This window comes from Musca vetustissima, unplaced genomic scaffold (assembly GCF_032173495.1).
Source record: "Musca vetustissima isolate MV318-11 ecotype Yass unplaced genomic scaffold, APGP_CSIRO_Mvet_v1 utg621728, whole genome shotgun sequence".
Classification (NCBI taxonomy): Eukaryota; Metazoa; Arthropoda; class Insecta; order Diptera; family Muscidae; genus Musca; species Musca vetustissima.
Window position 1 is genome coordinate 1 of NW_026876612.1, and position 19,844 is coordinate 19,844.

At 35.1% G+C, this 19,844-nt stretch overlaps 1 protein-coding gene across 1 annotated transcript; it reads left to right on the plus strand.

Moving 5' to 3' along the window:
- Window positions 1–4,187: 4,187 nt before the first annotated feature.
- Window positions 4,188–5,927, plus strand: LOC133321164 (synaptic vesicle glycoprotein 2A-like; the record flags this gene model as incomplete). Its single annotated transcript, XM_061530256.1, has 6 exons — window positions 4,188–4,350; window positions 4,452–4,573; window positions 4,717–5,285; window positions 5,346–5,629; window positions 5,701–5,828; window positions 5,893–5,927. Coding segments are annotated over 6 exons (1,301 nt in total), but the record flags the coding sequence as incomplete, so codon positions are not given.
- Between the last annotated feature and the right edge of the window lie 13,917 nt (window positions 5,928–19,844).

Here is a 19,844-nt window from a genome sequence, read left to right on the forward strand (position 1 = left end):
TTTTAATGAATAATTTTTTTCAAGGAGCATACAAGGCGTAGCATTATAAAATTCAAGGAGGCGTGGAATTTTTTTTTAATCAGCACCTAGCGTTATGTTATATGAATGTATTTATTGAAAAATATGAAAATAATTATTTAAAAATTAACCCTTATACTTTACCTCGAAGAATATATTTCTATTTTTAATCGACACCTAATGGTAGACCCCAAAAATATCTTTTAAGGGAACCCCACCCATTCTCGATTTTAATTTTTCAAGATTTTCAATGGGCTGGCAAATCAATACCAATGCTAGTTAAGGTTTGTAACTTTACATATATATATTTGAAGATTTAAAAGAGAAGAAAAATAATTTACAAAAATTTTTTGTTATTGTTTTTTGTAATTAAAGAAAATTCCTTATTTTTGATGGCGGGCATGATAACTCCTCACTGGAACATCGGAATCCGAAAATTCCAACGGTGTTAGAAAGGGTACATGTCTGGCTCTCGTATGAACTAGGATTATTGACTTCGCTCTAAAATTAACAAAATGGTGGACTTTTGAAAAAATATTTTTGAAAAATCGCCGAATTTTGACCAAAAACCAAGTTAAAAAATAAGGAAGATCTTCACCGATTGGTTTTTTCCTAGTTCATACGATAGCTATACACTCACAGAGAAACGTGTAAAAATTTAAAATCGATTGGGTTATTAGTTTTTGAGTTATTGTGCCCGCCATTCGCAAAAGAGAAAAACGCGCTTAAAGTTTGAGAAGCCCTTTAGCCGTCACTTGATGCTGACACAATAAATCGGCTATATCTTCAGGAGTTCTTGAAATTTTCACTTGAAATGTTGTAGAGACATTCTCGAATTAGTGTAGAATCGAATTAAATCAAATAAAATTTTGACCCCGAGAATGGGGGGTCCCCTTAAACCAGTAAATAAAGATCAAAAGTCAGACGGAACCGATTATATGATACCCCTCACCACTTTGGATACATACAAGAGATGATAATGTGTATACGATCATGCAGATATAAAAGACATTGCATCTTGCATTCTGAAATCAATGAAAAATGTCACGTCAATCAGGCAGATTTGAATTTTTTGGTGCACTTTGTATGAAATCCAGAAAAAACCAGTAAGGAAAGTAGTAAAGTCGGACGGGGCCGACTATATGATACCCTTCACCACTATGGGTATATTAAACAGGACTATTAACATGAAATTGGATAAAATAATATATGTGATAATGTGAATCTACCTGGATATATCCATAAAGTATATAAATCGACTTCAAACAAATATAAATAGGTCATACGTTGGGCTATGTCTGCACTTCTAGAAAACGCAACTACGTAGTTCTATGGTCAATTTTGTACGTTGTGCAAAATTTGATGTCAATCTGACTAACATGAGGAGTTTGATGTCCAATTTATTTGAAATCGGGCGAACATATATATGGAAGCTCTATCCAAATATTAAGCGATTTCAAGCAAACTTGTCACAGGTTAGGTTATACTAATTTCAGAACGTTTTGTTCCTATTGGTTCATTGTTGCATCAATTACTTAAAATATTTGAGCTATATATGTGGGAGCTATTTAGAAATCTGGACCGATTTTCTCGAAACTTGGCAGACATCACTCTAGGCTCAATTCAGTGCGTTATGCCAAATTTGGTGCAAATCGAAGGATATATAGGGACTTAGGTGCACCATTTAAATGAAATCGGACGAAACTATATATATGAACTATATCTAGATCAGGACGGATTTTCATGAAACTTGGCAGACATCATTCCAGGCTCAATTCAGTACGTTATGCCAAATTTCGTGCAAATCGAAAGATATATAGGGACTTTGGGGCACCATTTACATGAAATCGGACGAACTATATATGGGAGCTATATCTAAATCTGGACCGATTTTCTCGAAACTTGGCAGACATCAATGTAGGCTTAGTTCAGTACGTTGTGCCGAATTTCGTGCAAATCAAAAGATATATAGGGACTTTGGGGCACCATTTACATGAAATCGGACGAAACTATATATGGGAGCTATATCTAAATCTAGACCGATTTTCATGAAACTTGGCAGACATCTTTCTAGACCTAAATGATTAGCCTGTACCAAATTTCGTGCAAATCGAAAGATATGTACATTAAATCGGTTAAATATATATATGGGAGCTATATCTAAATCTGAACCGATTTTTTCCCAATTTCAATAGGGTTCGTCCTTGGGCCGAATAAGTGACCTATGCCAAATTTCATCCAATTCGGATCATAAATGCGACCTGTACTTTGTTTACAATTTAACACCAACAGACGGACGGACGGACGGACATGCATAAATCGACTTAAAAAGTGATTCTATGCATATTCTCAAAAGGAACCATGTGTCTATCTCGTTTCCTTTTGTCTGTTACAAACATATGCACAAAGACATAATACCCTGTACCACAGTGAGGTGAAGGGTATAATAAGTGGGACGAAATTTTATATGGGAGCTATATCTAAATCTGAACCGATTTCAGCAAAACATCTGGATCTTATTCTGTACTCTGAGCCAAATTTCGTGCAAATCGAAAGATATATAAAGACTTTGGTCCATGATTTACCTTAAATCGGACGAAAATATATATGGAAGCTATATCTTAATCTGAACCGATTTTCTTGAATTTCAATAGAGTTCGTCCTTAGGCCAAATAAGTGGCTTGTGCTAAATTTTATCTGAATCGGATCATAAATGTGACCTGTACTTTGTTTACAATTTAACATCTACAGACGGACAGACGGACGGACAGACGGACGGACATGCATAAATCGACTTAAAAGGTGATTCTATTCATATTCTCAAAAGGAACCATGTATCTATCTCAGCAAACAAATGCACAAAGACATAATACTCTGTACTACAGAGTGGTGAAGGGTATAAAAAATCCACGACTAATTTTGGACTTCCATTTCTTATACCCTTCATCACACTGTGGTACAGGGTATTATATCTTTGTGCATTTGTTTGTATTTGATGCACGAAATTTGGCATAGTGTAATTAATTAGGTCTAGAATGATGTGTGTTGAGTTTCCTGAAAATCAGTCCATATTTAGATATAGTTCCCATATATATTTTCTTCCGATTTAACATAAATGGTGCCAAAACTTCTAATATTTGTCCGATTAACACAACATTTTGCACAACGTATCAAATTGTGACTTGAATGACGACTCTCAATCTGCCCGAATGAAATTATATTTATGATAGGTTGCAGATAGACATGATTATGTTCCTTCGAGGCAACATTGAAAAAAATGCAAGGATACATATGTATAAATACCCAAAGTGGTGAAGGGTATCATATAGTCGGCCCCGTTCGACTTTTGAACTTTCCTTACTGGTTTTATTACGGTGGTAAACGACAAAAATATTTTTGTAACAATCCACGCCTAACAGTAGAATTCATAAAGTATTTTTTTTAAGAATCCAGGACTAACTTTCCTAAGTGACTACTTATAGAAGATACAAAAACTTGAAGCACAATTACTTTATTTTAGTTTAAACTTTAATTAAATTTTTTTATTGTCACTTTATTCTTTTTAAATAGCTAATTGACAATTTTCTCACATAATTTAATCATCATAAATTAGTTTTATTACCTAAACGTTGTGTCTACTTATATTATTCTAGGAAATTATTGCGTCATAAATTACAACAAGTTGAGCACACGTCAATATGTTGTTGATATATATTATTCCGTTCTTGCTGAAAACCTCAACAACAACATTTCTTTAAAACTCGTTTTCTAACACCTGTCTGCTAGAACATAACCCAGTCAATGGCATTCAATAATTGTCCAGTTAATTGTCGATAATCGGTTATGAAACGGTTTTGAAATGAATTTTAATGGTCTTACGGTGCTATTATTTTTAAATAAATGAATTAAAAATAAAAATCAAAGATATTATAAAGAATACTGATCGCTGTTCCGAAAAATATTTTTAAAAAGGCGTAGATTTTTAAATATTTTTTTCCAGGGGTCTAACAAAGGCGTAGATGTTTTAAATACATTTTTCAGGGTCTTACAAAGGCGTAGTGTTTTGAAATAATTTTTTTTCAGATCCTACAAAGGTGTAGTGTTTTTAATTATTTTTTAGGGGTCTTACAAATGCGTATAATTTTATTTTTTGTTAATTTCCATTATAGGAATTGTCCTCTCCACATATCTTTGCGGTTATGTCTGTGATATTTTAGGACGCCGAACGGTCCTAATGTGGGCCATGTTCATAACAAACGTACTCCAATTAATATCGATGTTTGTCTCCAACATATGGGTATTTAATTTTGTAAATTTCCTTATGGGCATCAGGTAAGTGACAGAGATAAATTCCGTTTGCATGTCACAAAGGAAGAAAATATCCGAAAAAAGGACACAGGAAAAATAATTTATTATCTCTCACTTTTTTATAGTTTGGGTGGTGTGTCCTCTGGGCTGTATCCCTACTTGGGTGAATTTACCAGTAACAAATATCGAGCAGTGGCCATAAATTATTCCACAATGTTTGTAAGCGTAACGGCCATTTATGTGCCCGGTAAGTAAAAAAGAAGAAGCATAAAGAATAACCAAAAACAAAAAAAAAACAAAAAGGAATTTAATAAATTTTATTGGTATGTGACCATTTCCCCTCTTTCCCATTCCTCTCTCTCTTTTCTCCCAAAATTTTATTTATTTCAGCAATTTCATGGTGGGTATTGTCTGCCGACTGGTCATGGGAAATATCCTCCAGTCTGACATTTCGCCCATGGCGTTTAATTATATTGTTAAGTATGTTGCCGGGATTTATTGCTGCTCTAATGTTGGTGGTATTTCCGGAAAGTCCTTTGTTTTTAATGGCCCAGGGTAGGCATGTTGAAGCGGTAAAGGCATTGAATTATGTCTCGAAATTAAATACAGGTTTAGATTTGGAAATGGTATTGAAGACTCCAAATGTTGTACTGAAACCTGAGGAAATCTCAGATGCGGCTTTGGTCTCAGGCACAGGAGGTTGTAGTTTTATATCGAATATTTGGAAGGCCACTCTGCCGTTGTTCCATAAACCCCATGGTATCAATGTTATCCTGGCGGTTTGTGCTATGTTTGGTATGTTATTCTCATCGAATGGTATGCAAATTTGGTTTCCGGAAATTGTAAATAGGTCGGCGGGTGGGGCACAGAATGTCAGCTCTACAATATGTGCGAAGTTGGAGGACTCATATGCCAGGGATCATATGGCCGCCATGGATGCCACAAATATTGGGGAGACGGTGAGTTATCGATCCACAAACTATTTGAAGAAAAAATAAATAAAAATTCCTCTTGTTTAGGCCTGTGATGACACCATAGCCACGAAAACCTATGTGGACAACATTGTTGTGGGTTTGGCCTTCTTTGTGGGCTTTTCGATACAGGGTGCCCTACTCAATCCTCTGGGTAGAAAAAATGTACTCCTCGCGGCATTGGCTGTGGGTGCCGTCTGTGGTCTTCTTCTACATGTGGTAACAAATACCACCGGATTGCTGGTGCTGTTTTGTTTATATATTCTACTGCCGGGTCTTTCGATGTCGATCATGTGTGGCGCCCTGGTGGATTTGGTGCCAACGCATTTGAAGTAAAGAAAAAAAAAGAATATTATCATGGAATTATTTTTTTTTTTAATTTAAAAATTATTTCTATTTATAGGGGCAAAACTGTAAGTCTTGGCCTAACAATGGGTCGTGTGGGCATTATTGTGGCCTCGAATTTAATCGCAGCCATGCTGGAGCCATATTGCAATGGTATATTTGCCATTATAACGCTGGTGATCATAGGTATGTGAATGATAGAGGATTTGAAGGATTAGAAATGATTTTTAATCGTTTCTTTTATTTATAGCATGTGGAGGTTTGGTCTTTACATTGCCCATTTAAAGTGAATGAGATGAAAGATGTAGGACAATCCGGAACATATGTATTATCGAAGTTTTGTTTTAAGATATTGTGTTAAATAAAAATTTGACTACGGAATATCATTTATCGTATTTTGTTAACTAAAAATTATACAAATACAAAATTGAGCAGTGAGTGTAGCATTCATATTGGCAGCTATTTTTTGGATCGATATTGCACACCTTCAATGCCTTAAGTCCTAACTATACCTAAAAACATACAAAGCTACAAGCTACAATTATATTGGAGCTATGTGCAAATGCCACATTTTCAAAAAATTCTAAAAAATTTCTTCGAGAGGGTATTTTATACTTTGATACTCTCATATGCCTAATTACAGTAATTTCGCTAAAAACTATTCGACTAGAACATTCTAAGGAATGTTGAAGGGGCGGGTCTGAAAATGGATAGGAAATGAAAAGAATGTACATAAAATTAAACTTTTATTCTATTGTTCCTCTATGAGAATCCGAATCACTAATCTAATCTGAGAAACCGAAGCCTAATCTATAATCACTTCGATCTGATGATAAAGCTAAAGCAACGTTAAAATACCAGGACATATGAATTATTATTGAAAATTTTCTTCAATTACAGGCTCTTTGATTGGGAAAAATACCTAATATAGGTGATACCAGTATAGACGAGCTACATATGTTAATGCATAGACCTACATTGCGAAGAGGTATTGCGGCCACCAACACTCCATTACCATACTGAAGACAAACTCTCCCCATGGTGAGTGGTGAAATCACAAACCCGCGATGTCTCCGGGGTCAAAGAACTTTATGGAGCCTGATATACTCATATTCGTAAACAAAAACAACTGACATGGCTTTACGAATAAGTCAAGAAGAATTCCAGTGTAGACCCGGTTATTCCCTTAAGGCAAAACCGTCCGGATGACCCAAGGATTGGATACTTGACGGAAGAGATCAATACTCTGGTAAACCGGCACAGTCGGGAAAAATTGATCCACCGTCTCAACAAATGTGACGCTGGCTCTCACAAACTTTGGTCTACAATACTTTTATGGTCTATCATGCCCACACAAAAACAAGGATAACATTGTCATAAGCTTCAATGACGCCCAATACTCTGATGCCAAAAAATCATCATATCATCATGTCTTCTTGAGTAGACAATGATGAAATTAGTGAAAAATTTAAGACCTATCTAACCTCCATCGCTACATTCATGCAGGAAAGAAACCTTATTATATCACCGTCAAAATCTACGACCACCTTTTCACCTTTTGAACGCGTGAGTTGAGAATTTTGAAGAATTCCGTCTGTCCAACACCCCAAGATTTTGGAAGTTGTGTTCGACAATTTATTGAAATCTACCAAACACGCATCATACAATAAAGGGGAAAGTCCAGGTTCCTCTTGGGGAAATGACAAAGAAACCATTGCAGCAACATACAAGGTCGTCAGTCGCTCAGTCTTCAGCTCTGCTGCCCAAATTGGATGTCAAGTATGGATCACATACATGAGTAGACGAGGATATGGTCGGTACGGCAACATAACGTGTTGCTTGCTAGACAGACATTTAAATAACCATGTCCCGTCAATAAAAAAAAAAACAGTACTTAAGACTAACAAGTACAAACGTAGCGACACGATAAATTCGTACATCACCATTCCTTTGTCACTGTCCGTCCAATCATCTAATCTAATACTTTACATATCGAAACACACTTACGAAAGATAATGCTGTACCGCCTACTATGCCCATCCACCAGATCAGAAGACCTGAGCCAATCATCTTCATTCAACTGAAAACCGCAATTAAGCTTGCACTGAATAGCACGTGTAAGCATTTGTTGAAAAACTGCAACACACTGGCAAGCAAACACCTTGACTTTAGCATTCCTTAAGCCATTCCACCATAATCCTCTCCAGCACTTTCCCAAGAACAAGAAAAAGACTTGTGCCCCGATACGAGCGCAGATCATTCCTCACTCGTTCGAAAACGGCTGTTGTGCCACAGAACATTGATGCCGTGCTTGAGCTGAATATCCAAGATAACCTTGTGACATACCATGTTATCAGTAGCTTACAATCAATGTTGCATGAATAGCTGGCACTAGAAAGGTTTGATATCGGTAAATCCCGCACAAATAAATACTGAGAATATGGGACACGAGTAGACCTATATTTCCGTCTGGGGTCCTAAGACCAACTTATGATCAAAGAGACCATTATTGACTGATGGTAATTTTTAAAGGTTCAGAAATCTCTTTACCTTTTCATCATGAAGGGTATCGTTGATAGAACAACCCTGCGGATATTGCGAAAACCTAAATTTAGTATCCTGTCAAAAGTTACTGCCTCGTGAAAAATCTCACAAACACACATAATACTAATAACACTTCGTCACAGGGCGAAACCGACCAGCTCATAGGTTAAAACGTAGTTCGAAAATATTTATCGGTTTTGGTCCTCTATATTTGATAAATTGGTTTCCAATAAGAATTTGGGAAGTAACGTAGCCTAAAATGATTTGAATTTGTGTCCTATTTATATTTTTGTTATAAAATGGCATTGGCCAATTCATTAGAACGCTGTGGAATTGATTAATTTTTATCGTTTGCCACGGATACCTAAACAATGATATTTATACCCTTCACAATACTGTTGTACAATGTATTATGTCTTGGGCATATGTTTGTAATAGGCAAATGGAGAATATTGTTCCTTTTGAGAATATGCATACAATCATTTTTTTAGTCGATTTATGCATGTCCGTCTGTCTGGCCATGTTAAATTGCAAACAAACTGCAGGTCGCATTTATGATCCTAATTGGATGAAATTTGGCACAGCTCATTTGTTTGGCCCAAGGACGAACTCTATTGAAATCGTTTCAGATTTAAATATAGCTCCCATATATATTTTCGTCCGATTTTATGTAAATGGTGTACCAAAGACCCTATATATCTTTCAATTTGCACGAAATTTGGCATAGCGTAATGAATTAGGTCTAGAATGTTGAATATACCCACAGTGGTGAAGGGTATCATATAGTCAGCCCCGTCCGACTTTACTACTTCCCTTACTGGTTTCTATATATAAAAATATTTGCAAATATAACCCTCATATATACTCGTACACCCACACATACAACGTTTAACCTCTTATTTAGTTATCACCACCAAACCATTCCCGCAATTCACAACAAATTCGTACGACAAAAACTTTAAATATCATATTGACATCGATATTACTTTTTCGTTTTTTTTTGTCACATTGACATACAGATTATATATGTATGTACAACAAACACACACAAACAGAAAAATCACCGATATGGCTACAATTTTTCGCCCCCACTTGTTATATTACAAATAAATATTATTATTGTTTGGCAATATTGTTTTTATTACCCTCCGGTAATACATCTGTTATGTATCGAATTTGTTTCGTGTCGTTTTTTCAACTTTTTTGTTTTTATTATAGATAATTTTTTGGTGATGCTTGTTTGCCAATTTATCTTTTCTGTTGTTGGTAAATAAGTCCGAATACAAATATGCTGGGGTTTCGTGTTTTGTTTGATGTATTTAAAAAAAGTAAGCAAGTGAGAAAGCGTTAAGCTCGGCCGGGCCGAAATGTGGATATCCTCCACCATAGATATACTGACAGGTACTAGAAATCAAAATAAAGGGAACATACCAAAAAGTGGACCTATACCGACATGTCTAAAAACGGATTATGTAAACCATAATACAAATTTCAGAAATTTTTAATAGATAATTCAAATTCGAAGATGGGGAATATCGGTCCACTCCGTCTGAAACCTCCATACAGGGGCTAGGTCTAAATGCGGCTATAGCTCATTATCGAACCTTACGTTCTAATTTTTTATCTCGCTATCCTCCGCAGGTGAAATGATTACAATAGAGTCTTAGAATCAAACTCAAAACGCGTAACAAATCAGATAACTATTTAATATAATAAAAGGGGGTTATATGGGGACTACCCCAAAAAGGGGGCGAATATTAGTAGTTTTTGGTAGAGAGATTTGTTACCATATACGACTACAAAACACCAAATTACAGCGAATTCGGTTGAAAACGCGCTCAAGAACCCCAAAATACCGAAGATTGGGGGTACCCTTATATGGGGGCTAACCGAAAAAATTGACCTATATTTATAATTTTTGTGGAGAGATTTGGTACCTATTAAGAACTCAAAATACTAACCCAATAAGAACCCAATGTACCAAATTTCAGAGAATTCAGTTGAAAAACTTGAACATCGAAAATTGGGGGGGTAACCTTATATGGGAGCTACCAGAAAAGTATTTATAATATTTAGTGGAGAAATTTGGTACCCAGTGAGAACACAATGTACCGAATTCGGTTCAAAAATGCACTCAAGAACCCCAAAATACTGTAAATTTGGGGGTACCCATATATGGGAGCTATGCCTAAACGTGGACCGATATATCCCATCTTCGAACTTGACCTGCCTGCAGACGATTTGGCGATTTATCTCATTTCGTTTAGAGGCTTGAGTGATTAAAAAATATATTTTCCAAAGACCATAAAGACGAAGATTTAATAAAAATATTTTTTTCCAAAGACCATCAAAGCGTAGATTTTTTATGATTTTTTAAAAACATTTTTTCCAAAGATACTCAAAGCGTAGTTTTTTCCAATGACCATCAATGTCAAGATTTTTTTTTACTTTTCAAAAATCTACGCTTCTGTAGTCCTTTCAAATTATTCTTAAATTTCTAAGGAGAATCACATAAAAATTTATTTTTATTTTATAAATATTGTATTCAATATTTGTTCTCCTTGCCTTCTTTTTGGTTTGTCTCCCCACTGACACATATTGAAAAACTTATGTTAACATCTTGGGCTGTCAAAAGAAATGTTTGTCCTGGGACTAACACATATGAATTTTCGGTACGAAGTGATTTCGATTTTTTTGTTGTGTTATGTTTGAACTCCCAATGGATTCGTAAACGAGAAGAGATTAAATTGTGTTACTCGTGGAAAACAAAGTGGTGATTCGTTACATTACATGAATATTTTATAAAGGGAAAAATCACAGTTTTTCTTCAATGGGGAAATATTTAAGGACTGTTAATATATCTCGAAACGTTTTAAATGTAATATAAAAGTTGGAAATTAAATTCGATTTAACATATTGGGAAGCTGTAATAAAAGGGAAATCCAAGGAGCTTTAAATCCCGCATTTGCACCATAAACAAAACTGAATCCAAATATAGGATATAGTTATTCAAATATCCAATAGAGGCTCAAAATTTTACAGACGAAAAAAATTTAAATCAATATTCATTCCTCAATTTTTGGGTTTAATCCGCATAGAATTTCCTGAAATCTCTGAATTATTATAAAATATTGCATCAATGGAGCAACTAATGAAAGACAAAAAAAAAAAAAAAAAAAAAACACCAAACTTACCTTTTGATGGAATTTCGGGGGTTGCCGTTACCGAAACGCTTGATAGTAGAATTATGCAGCTGATAATGACGACGACAATAAAATGTAGAAATCCAAACGACATGTTGCGGCGTCCGTTTGCGGCCGTAATAATGGTAATGTTCTTTTTGTTCATTGTGTTGTTGCGCGATGTTGTTGCACTTTTCGTTGTTATTGTAGTTGTTGCAGCTGTTGTAGTAATTGTTGCAGTTTTTATTGGTTTGTAATTCACTTCTTCCTTTTCCCTGTGCCTTTCCTTCAAATAGTCCTTTGAATAATTTCGCAACACTTCCGTAATGCAAATTACAATGGGCACGCTACTCACTTTCTTATGTGTTTAACATGGATTTCACGCACACAAACACATGTTTTAAAATGTATGAAGGAATTGCATTTTTTGGGAGGCTTTCGACATTTTTTTTTTTTTTTTTGTTGGAAAATATTTTTAAGTTTTATTTCTGGGAGTACTTTGTGAAAAAAATTGTTTTTGTAGTTGCTGTTGAGTTTTCTGGAAGAAAAGAAAAACATATTTATTTTAGAATATTACGATAATAATGGACATTAATGATGTCCTTTAAAATTAGGCTTCAATAAGAGACGGATAAAGCTGTAAAAATTCTAAAAAATCTAAATTTGTTAGTCCTTGAAAAAATCTGGGATTAAGAAAATATAACCTCAAAAATATTACCTTCATTAAGGTGCTGGTATTGAAAAACGATTCTTTACAAAATCTATGTTTTGAAGAACTGTAGGTTTTAAATTACCTTTAAAATTCTAGGCTTTAAAAGTTAAATTGTCTAAATAAATCAAGGCCTTGGGTAAAAACATTTTCCAATAATCAAGTGCCCAAAAATATAATTTTTTTTTGAAAATCAAGGCTTTCACAAAATTCTCTTAAAAAAAAGAGACCGGAAGGGAGTTTGTAAAAAATAGCCATTAAATAAATAACAATGTCGCCTAGTCCGACATGCTTCAACTAAATGATATTGTTAAAAATTGCTATAACACTGTGGCACAAATTCGAGTTCATGGTCTGGATTAGTGAAAACATAAACTTTATTTACACACTCTTGACACATTCTTACTCTGGCATATTTTTCGTATCACGTCTTCCCATAATATTTAAATTCCCATAATATTTGTGGTATATAACAGACAAAAGTCTAGGTTCATTTGATCCGCTCAATATTAACTGATAATTAATTTTAATTAATTGGTTAGATCACCTTCCCGATGGAAAATTTGTCATGTTCGGCTTATAATTGTGGAGATACGAGCGACTGGGGAACCAGATAAAAATAAAGTTGTCGGTGCATTTCATCCCCCACATAATATCTGATCATCATACGTTGTCCTTGACCATAACTGGAACCTTCGGGAAAATTTCCTGGACATCAGTGCAACATTTCCGCCCTCTAGTAAACAATATCAACATAGGTAGACTCCTGTAAATATTAATGTGTAACTCCCACTTTCGAGTAGATAGAGCAGTAAAAATTAGTATAAATTTATAGGTCAACTACTCCTCTTATTCGATCTATGTCCTTCCGGGGTAATTATATACGCCACAGTCAGGATCCATTTGGCACGCTAATATTCACCGATCTTTATCAAAACAAGCCCGATCACATTCTCCATTGCGTGATATTCGGTTCACAATTGCGGTTTTTGGATCGACCAGAATTAAGTATTTGGTCCATTTCATCCCTAAGTATTAAAGGATCATTTCCAAAAATAATATGGGTCTTCTCTGGCCAGAATCACTCCAACATGAAACATTTTGTGAAACTTGTCCCTTAACTGTGGCTTGTATCGTGTCTAAAATATATAATAGACAAATTACAGTCACTTGGGTTAAAAGTGCAGCTTAAGGACTCAACATTCAAAAAAGAGGGCGGGACTCTATATGTCCCTTAACTGTGGCTTGTATCGTGTCTAAAATATATAATAGACAAATTACAGTCACTTGGGTTAAAAGTGCAGCTTAAGGACTCAACATTCAAAAAAGAGGGCGGGACTCTATATGTCAAAACATGGAGAGATATCAGGACAGATGGATATAAAGAATTTTTATAAGAACATGTTGTTCCTCCAACCTCTAAAAACTTGGATTGCCTACATGCAGTGCCTAACACTTTAAAATTACCGAAAACACCCACTATGAACCAGAATGCAAAATTACAGCGACACTTCTGAACACTTCGATTGGAAATGCGGCGAATTCCTATTGTCTGTCCTTTAAAATTATAATGTCTTTAAAAAAATATATATCATAAATATATTTCAGTAGTGTTGGCGGTTTATTTGGGATACCATTTGTATTTTGTTTTTGCAAAAAAGTCACCCGAATCCCAGTTTGTTGTTTTTATAAAACAAGTGAAAAAGCGTTAAGTTCGGCCGGGCCGAACATTGGATACCCTCCACCATAGTTATACTGACAGATACATGCAATGAAAATATAGGGAACATACCAAAAAGTTGGCATATACCGATAATTCTACAACCGATTTATGTAAACCATTATGTACATCAAATACACACTTCAGCAATTTTTATTGAGGATTTTTTCTAAAATCTGTAAGATCCAAAAAGTGGACTGGACGCATGGTAGAGTATAAAATCCTCAAACTACTGTAATTTAGATTACATAGTTATATGAGGGTATGCATGCCTAAAGGGGGACAAATATTGATTACATAGTGTAGGAAATAGTGAATATTTGGGGATATCATTATATGAGGGCTATACCTAGTTAATGGCCGGTATATACCAATTTTGAACCCAATATTTTAATTGTTTATCTCAATTCTTTCCTTCAGGAGTTATCACTATATTGAGGAGATGCCTAAATGTCTGCCGATATATTTCATTATCGTCATATTTAGGTTTTTTATCACAATATCTTTAGAAGGCGGAATGCTTAAAACAGATGGCTAAAATTGACTATTCCCCGTAACGACTACCCAACCCCAACACACGGAACAAATCAGATAACTATATTATTATATACCAGTAAGGAAAGTAGTAAAGTCGGACGGGCCGACTATATGATACCCTTCGCCACTATGGGTATATTAAACAGGACTATTAACATGAAATTGGATGAAATAAAATATGTGATATATTTATCTAAATGTGAATCTACCTAGATCTATCCATAATCATGTCATTCGTTAGTTACAATGGGACAAAGGTATGTAAATCGACTTCAAACAAATATAAATAGGTCATCCGTTGGGCTATGTCTGTACTTCTAGAAAACGCAACTACATAATTATATGCTCAATTTTGTACGTTGTGCAAAATTTGATGTCAATCTGACTAACATGAGGAGTTTGATGCCCAATTTACTTGAAATCGGGCGAAAATATATATGGAAGCTCTATCCAAATATTAAGCGATTTCAAACACACTTGTCACAGGTGCGTAAATTACTTAAAATCAATCTATAAGGCAGACATCACTCTAGGCTCAATTCAGTACGTTATGCCAAATTTCGTGCAAATCGAAGGATATATAGGGACTTTGGTGCACCATTTACATGAAATCGGACGAAACTATATATGGGAGCTTTATCTAAATCAGGACCGATTTTCTCAAAACTTAGCAGACATCACTCTAGGCTGAATTCAGTACGTTATGCCAAATTTCCTGAAAATCGAAGGATATATAGGGACGTTGGTGCACCATTTACATAAAATCGGACGAACCTATATATGGGAGCTATATCTAAATAAGGACCGATTTTCTCGAAACTTGGCAGACATCACTCTAGACTCAATTCAGTACGTTATGCAAAATTTCCTGCAAATCTATGGATATATAGGGACTTTGGTGCACCATTTACATAAAATCGGACGAAACTATATATGGGACCTATATCTAAATCTGGACCGATTTTCTCGAAACTTGGCAGACATCATTCTAGACTCAAGTCAGTACGTTATGCCGAATTTCGTGCAAATCGAAAGATATATAGGGATTTTGGTGCACCATTTACATGAAATCGGGCGAAACTATATATGGGAGCTATATCTAAATCTGGACCGATATTCTCGAAACTTGGCAGACATCACTCTAGGCTTAATTCAATACGTTATGCCAAATTTCGTGCAAATCGAAAGATATATAGGGACTTTGGGGCACCATTTACATGAAATCGGACGAAACTATATATGGGAGCTATATCTAAATCTTGACCGATTTTCACGAAACTTGGCAGACATCATTCTAGACCTAAATGATTAGCCTGTACCAAATTTCGTGCAAATTGAAAGATATATAGGGACCGTTTACATTAAATCGGTTAAATATATATATGGGAGCTATATCTAAATCTGAACCGATTTTTCACAATTTCAATAGGGTTCGTCCTTGGGCCAAACAAATGAGATGTGCTAAATTTCATCCAATTCGGATCATAAATGCGACCTGTACTTTGCTCACAAAAATACATGGACAGACGGACGGACGGACGGACATGCATAAATCGACTTAGAAAGTGATTCTATGCATATTCTCAAAAGGAACCATGTGTCTATCTCGTTTCCTTTTGCCTGTTACAAACATATGCACAAAGACATAATACCCTGTACCACAGTGTGGTGAAGGGTATAAAAAGGGGGTTGTATGGGGACTACCCAAAAAAATTGACCTATATTTATAATTTTAGTGGAGAAATTTGGTACCCAATAAGAACCCAATGTACTGAATTTCAGCGAATTCGGTAGAAAAATGCGATCAAACCCCCCAAAATACCGCAAAATTGAGGGTAACCTTATATGGGGGCTATCCGAAGACATGGACACATATTTATAAGATTTATAGAGATTTGCTACCCAATAAGAACTCAATATACCAAATTCAGTTGAAAAACTCGCTCAAGAACCACAAAATACCGAAAATTGGGGGGTACCCTTATGGAAGCTATGCCTAAACGTGGACCGATAAAGCCCATCTACCTGCAGACAAAAGATGACTCTATCTATGGCGATCTATATCCATTCGTTTAGACGCTAGAGTGATTACAACAGACAGACAGACGGACATGGCTATATCGTCATTTTACGCTGATCAAGAATATATATATATATATATATACTTTATATGGTCGGAAATGATTATTTCGATGAGTTACAAACGGAAAAAACAAAATTAATATACCCTCCATACCATGGTGGAGGGTATAAAAATGTTCAGCAGACATTTTTTTACCAACCAAAACCCGGAAAACAAGCCATCTCAAATGGGATGGGATAATATGGGGACTTCTTTGTGCACAGAATTGTTTCACAATTTTATAACCGGTGTGCAAAATTGCTGCAACTTCGTTAGACAAATGTGGCTAAAATGTGGCTAAAACATTCAAAATAGCTTCCATAGGGGATATGTTGAAACATGGACCCACATTCAAAATTGATGGACGTTATGAGGAGGCCATTGCATAACATGGTATTTCAAATATTTTCCGCAAACCCATTTTCGTCCTCCACGAAGACTTAATGGAACAGAGTATCGGGGGGTTCCCTTAACATTAAATTACAGACACCTCAATGAGGATATGGATTCAGAAAATTAAAATTATGGGTCGATTAAGGATGGTAACCATAGTTTAGTGGCGTTGCCAAATTTGAATTATGGATGGCAACTGTTGTCAACTTATAATAGAATTTTTCGGCAACCATTTATTTCTGGTAAGAGCTGAAATTTGGTTGGAATAATGGTTAAAATTACTACAGAATGGCGAACATCTTCTTTTGGGCCCATGATATGTATGCCATCTATACATCCGACAACTCCCGGGAACTTTGTTTTCGAATAAAAAATTGTTATTCTTTCCCTTTTCCTCCTCTGTTAATTTGGAAACAATCCAAATTTTACACAGTTTCGGTCAAATCCACCGACATTGTGGATTGAGCCATGACAAGGTTGAAGTCATTGCCTCCGAAAAAAAAAAACCTCAGAGCTGCACACACTTTTAAGAGAGGAGGAATTGATGTTGATCGTCGGGATTAATCTCTTAATGCCTTCCAATAGGTGATACGCCTTGCACATCATTTTCATCATCAAAAAATAGTTCCAGTGAGCTTATCATAACTTAAAATTAGTTTGAAATATTCGAAATTTGGCAGAGCGTTCTGAATTAGGTCTAGAATGATGTGTGTTAAGTTTCCTGAAAATCGGTGTAGATTTATATATAGCTCCCATATATATTTTTTCGTCCGATTTTATGTAAATGGTGTAACAAAGTCCCTATATAATTCGCAATATAGCGCAATGAATTAAGATTTTGATTTGTTATATTTATTTTTATACGATTTTACACAAAATTGACAAAAATTTTGCACAATGTACCAGAGATAGTATAACCCAGAAGTTGGATATAAATGTTTCACCAAGATGGATCTAATCGGCATAAAATGTTGCACTACGTACTAACGTTATTATAACGTAACGTGTGGCAAGTTTAATTGAAATCGATTTAGATTTCGATATATATAGGTATTTCAAAAAATCGACGTCTGTTAGGATATACCCAAAGTGGTGAAAGTTATCATATAGTCATCCAAATTTACTACTTTCCTTACTGCTTTTTTGTTTTTTGTTTTTTTTTTTTGTTATTGTTGTAAAGTGTTGGCACTTCTTTCTCCTGCTCGTATTTTGCCAATTTCAAATTAAGCCTCCCAAAAATTAGACTTTGTGCAATTTGGCTATATACAATGTGTTTTCTTTTTGTTGTTGGTTTCCTTCTTCCGTTTCTTGTTTGTTTCACAGCATGTTCGTTCAACAGCTACGCTGAATAATTTTCACCTTAAAATCACAACATTTCCGTCATTGTCAACACCAACATTGATGGTGTCGTTGTTGTTACGGTTTGTTGGCTCTCGACTTGTAGTACGGGCCTATGCCAACAGTGCTATAAGGCATTTAATGATTTGTGGCTTGTTAACAAATTTTTGACATTATTGCCAAAAGCCTAAGGTCGAGTGTGTTGATATTTTGTTGATTTTACTTGGGGAAGGGGAAGATGTGTTCGCTGTGAGATTGTCGCATTTCTTTTGAGGGGAAAATTGTAGATTAATTTATGGTTTAATTATAACACGCCATGGAAGAGTTGGGGGAAATTTATTTTGAAATGTGGATTATATCTTGATGATGAGGACTCCGAACGTCATTGATGGAAGGGGTGATAGGAATTCACACTTCAACAAGGATTATTTAAGTTGATTGGAAAATGTGATAAGAAAATAATTGCACTTTTAATATGGTATAGGTATAATATATAGGTATATTTTTTCAAGGAAAACTAAGGCGTGGATTTTTAAAGAATATATTTTAAGGACCAAGTTTCTCAAGAACCTATTTTTAAGGATAAAAAAGTCGTGTTTTTTACGATTTTTTTTAGGGACAAAAAAGCCGCGGATTTTCCAAGAATATATTTTCAAGGAGAATAAAGAATATTTTGCAGAATATTTTGCAGAAGCGTAGATTTTTTAAATAATATTTTTCAAGGACTTAACAGGGGTTGGATGTATTAATGAATATTTTTTCAAGTACCATGCAAGGCGTGGATTTATTAAATAATATTTTTTCAAGGCCTTGCTGATGTGTAGATTTTTTAAAGAATATTTTTGCAAGGACCAAACAAGGCGTGTATTTTGTAGGGAATATTTTTTCAAGGGCCAAACAAGGCGTAGGTTTTTTAAGGAATATTTTTTTTATTTTTTAAATATTTTTTACAGAAAAATACTTTAAGAAATTTTCCGATTTAAATGCATTGACATATTTTTAATTCGAATTCATTGTGAATTGTAATACATTTTTCACCAAGCTTTGTTATACACATGTTACTCTATGGAAATACCTTCATCGATCCCTTCCTATTCAATTAATTCGTCTACGACAAATAACATTTTACGCCAGTTTTTAAGTCAAATTAACAACAAATTTTATCAAGTTACAACATGCACGACGGCAACACAAGCCCCAATGAACCACGACACCTTGTACATCCCTTACACTTTCAACCACCCAGAAAATTCGCCTCCACCAGAATTCTTAAATTCCTACAATTTGTCTATGAATTGAATTTGAATGAAAATATTAAAAAGCCACTGACACCACACACAACAACCCTCCATCACCTCAACCCCCACAGACTTCCAAAAGTCACAAGTCGTTTTTTTCGATTGCTCAAGTTACACAAAATGCCGATACACGCACCCTCACTCAAACATAAGACATTCACATTCATACCCACTCCTACAAACGCCCAGTCATCATCATTCATACTCATCTAAAACACTTTACGCGCCAAAAATACACCGTTTAAAGGTAAAACCCCTATAATCACTGTGTAAATCCCAAAACGACAACGTTGAAAGGCCAACAATAACGGCATAACAAACCCGGCAGCAACAACAACACCAACGACGATACATCGAAG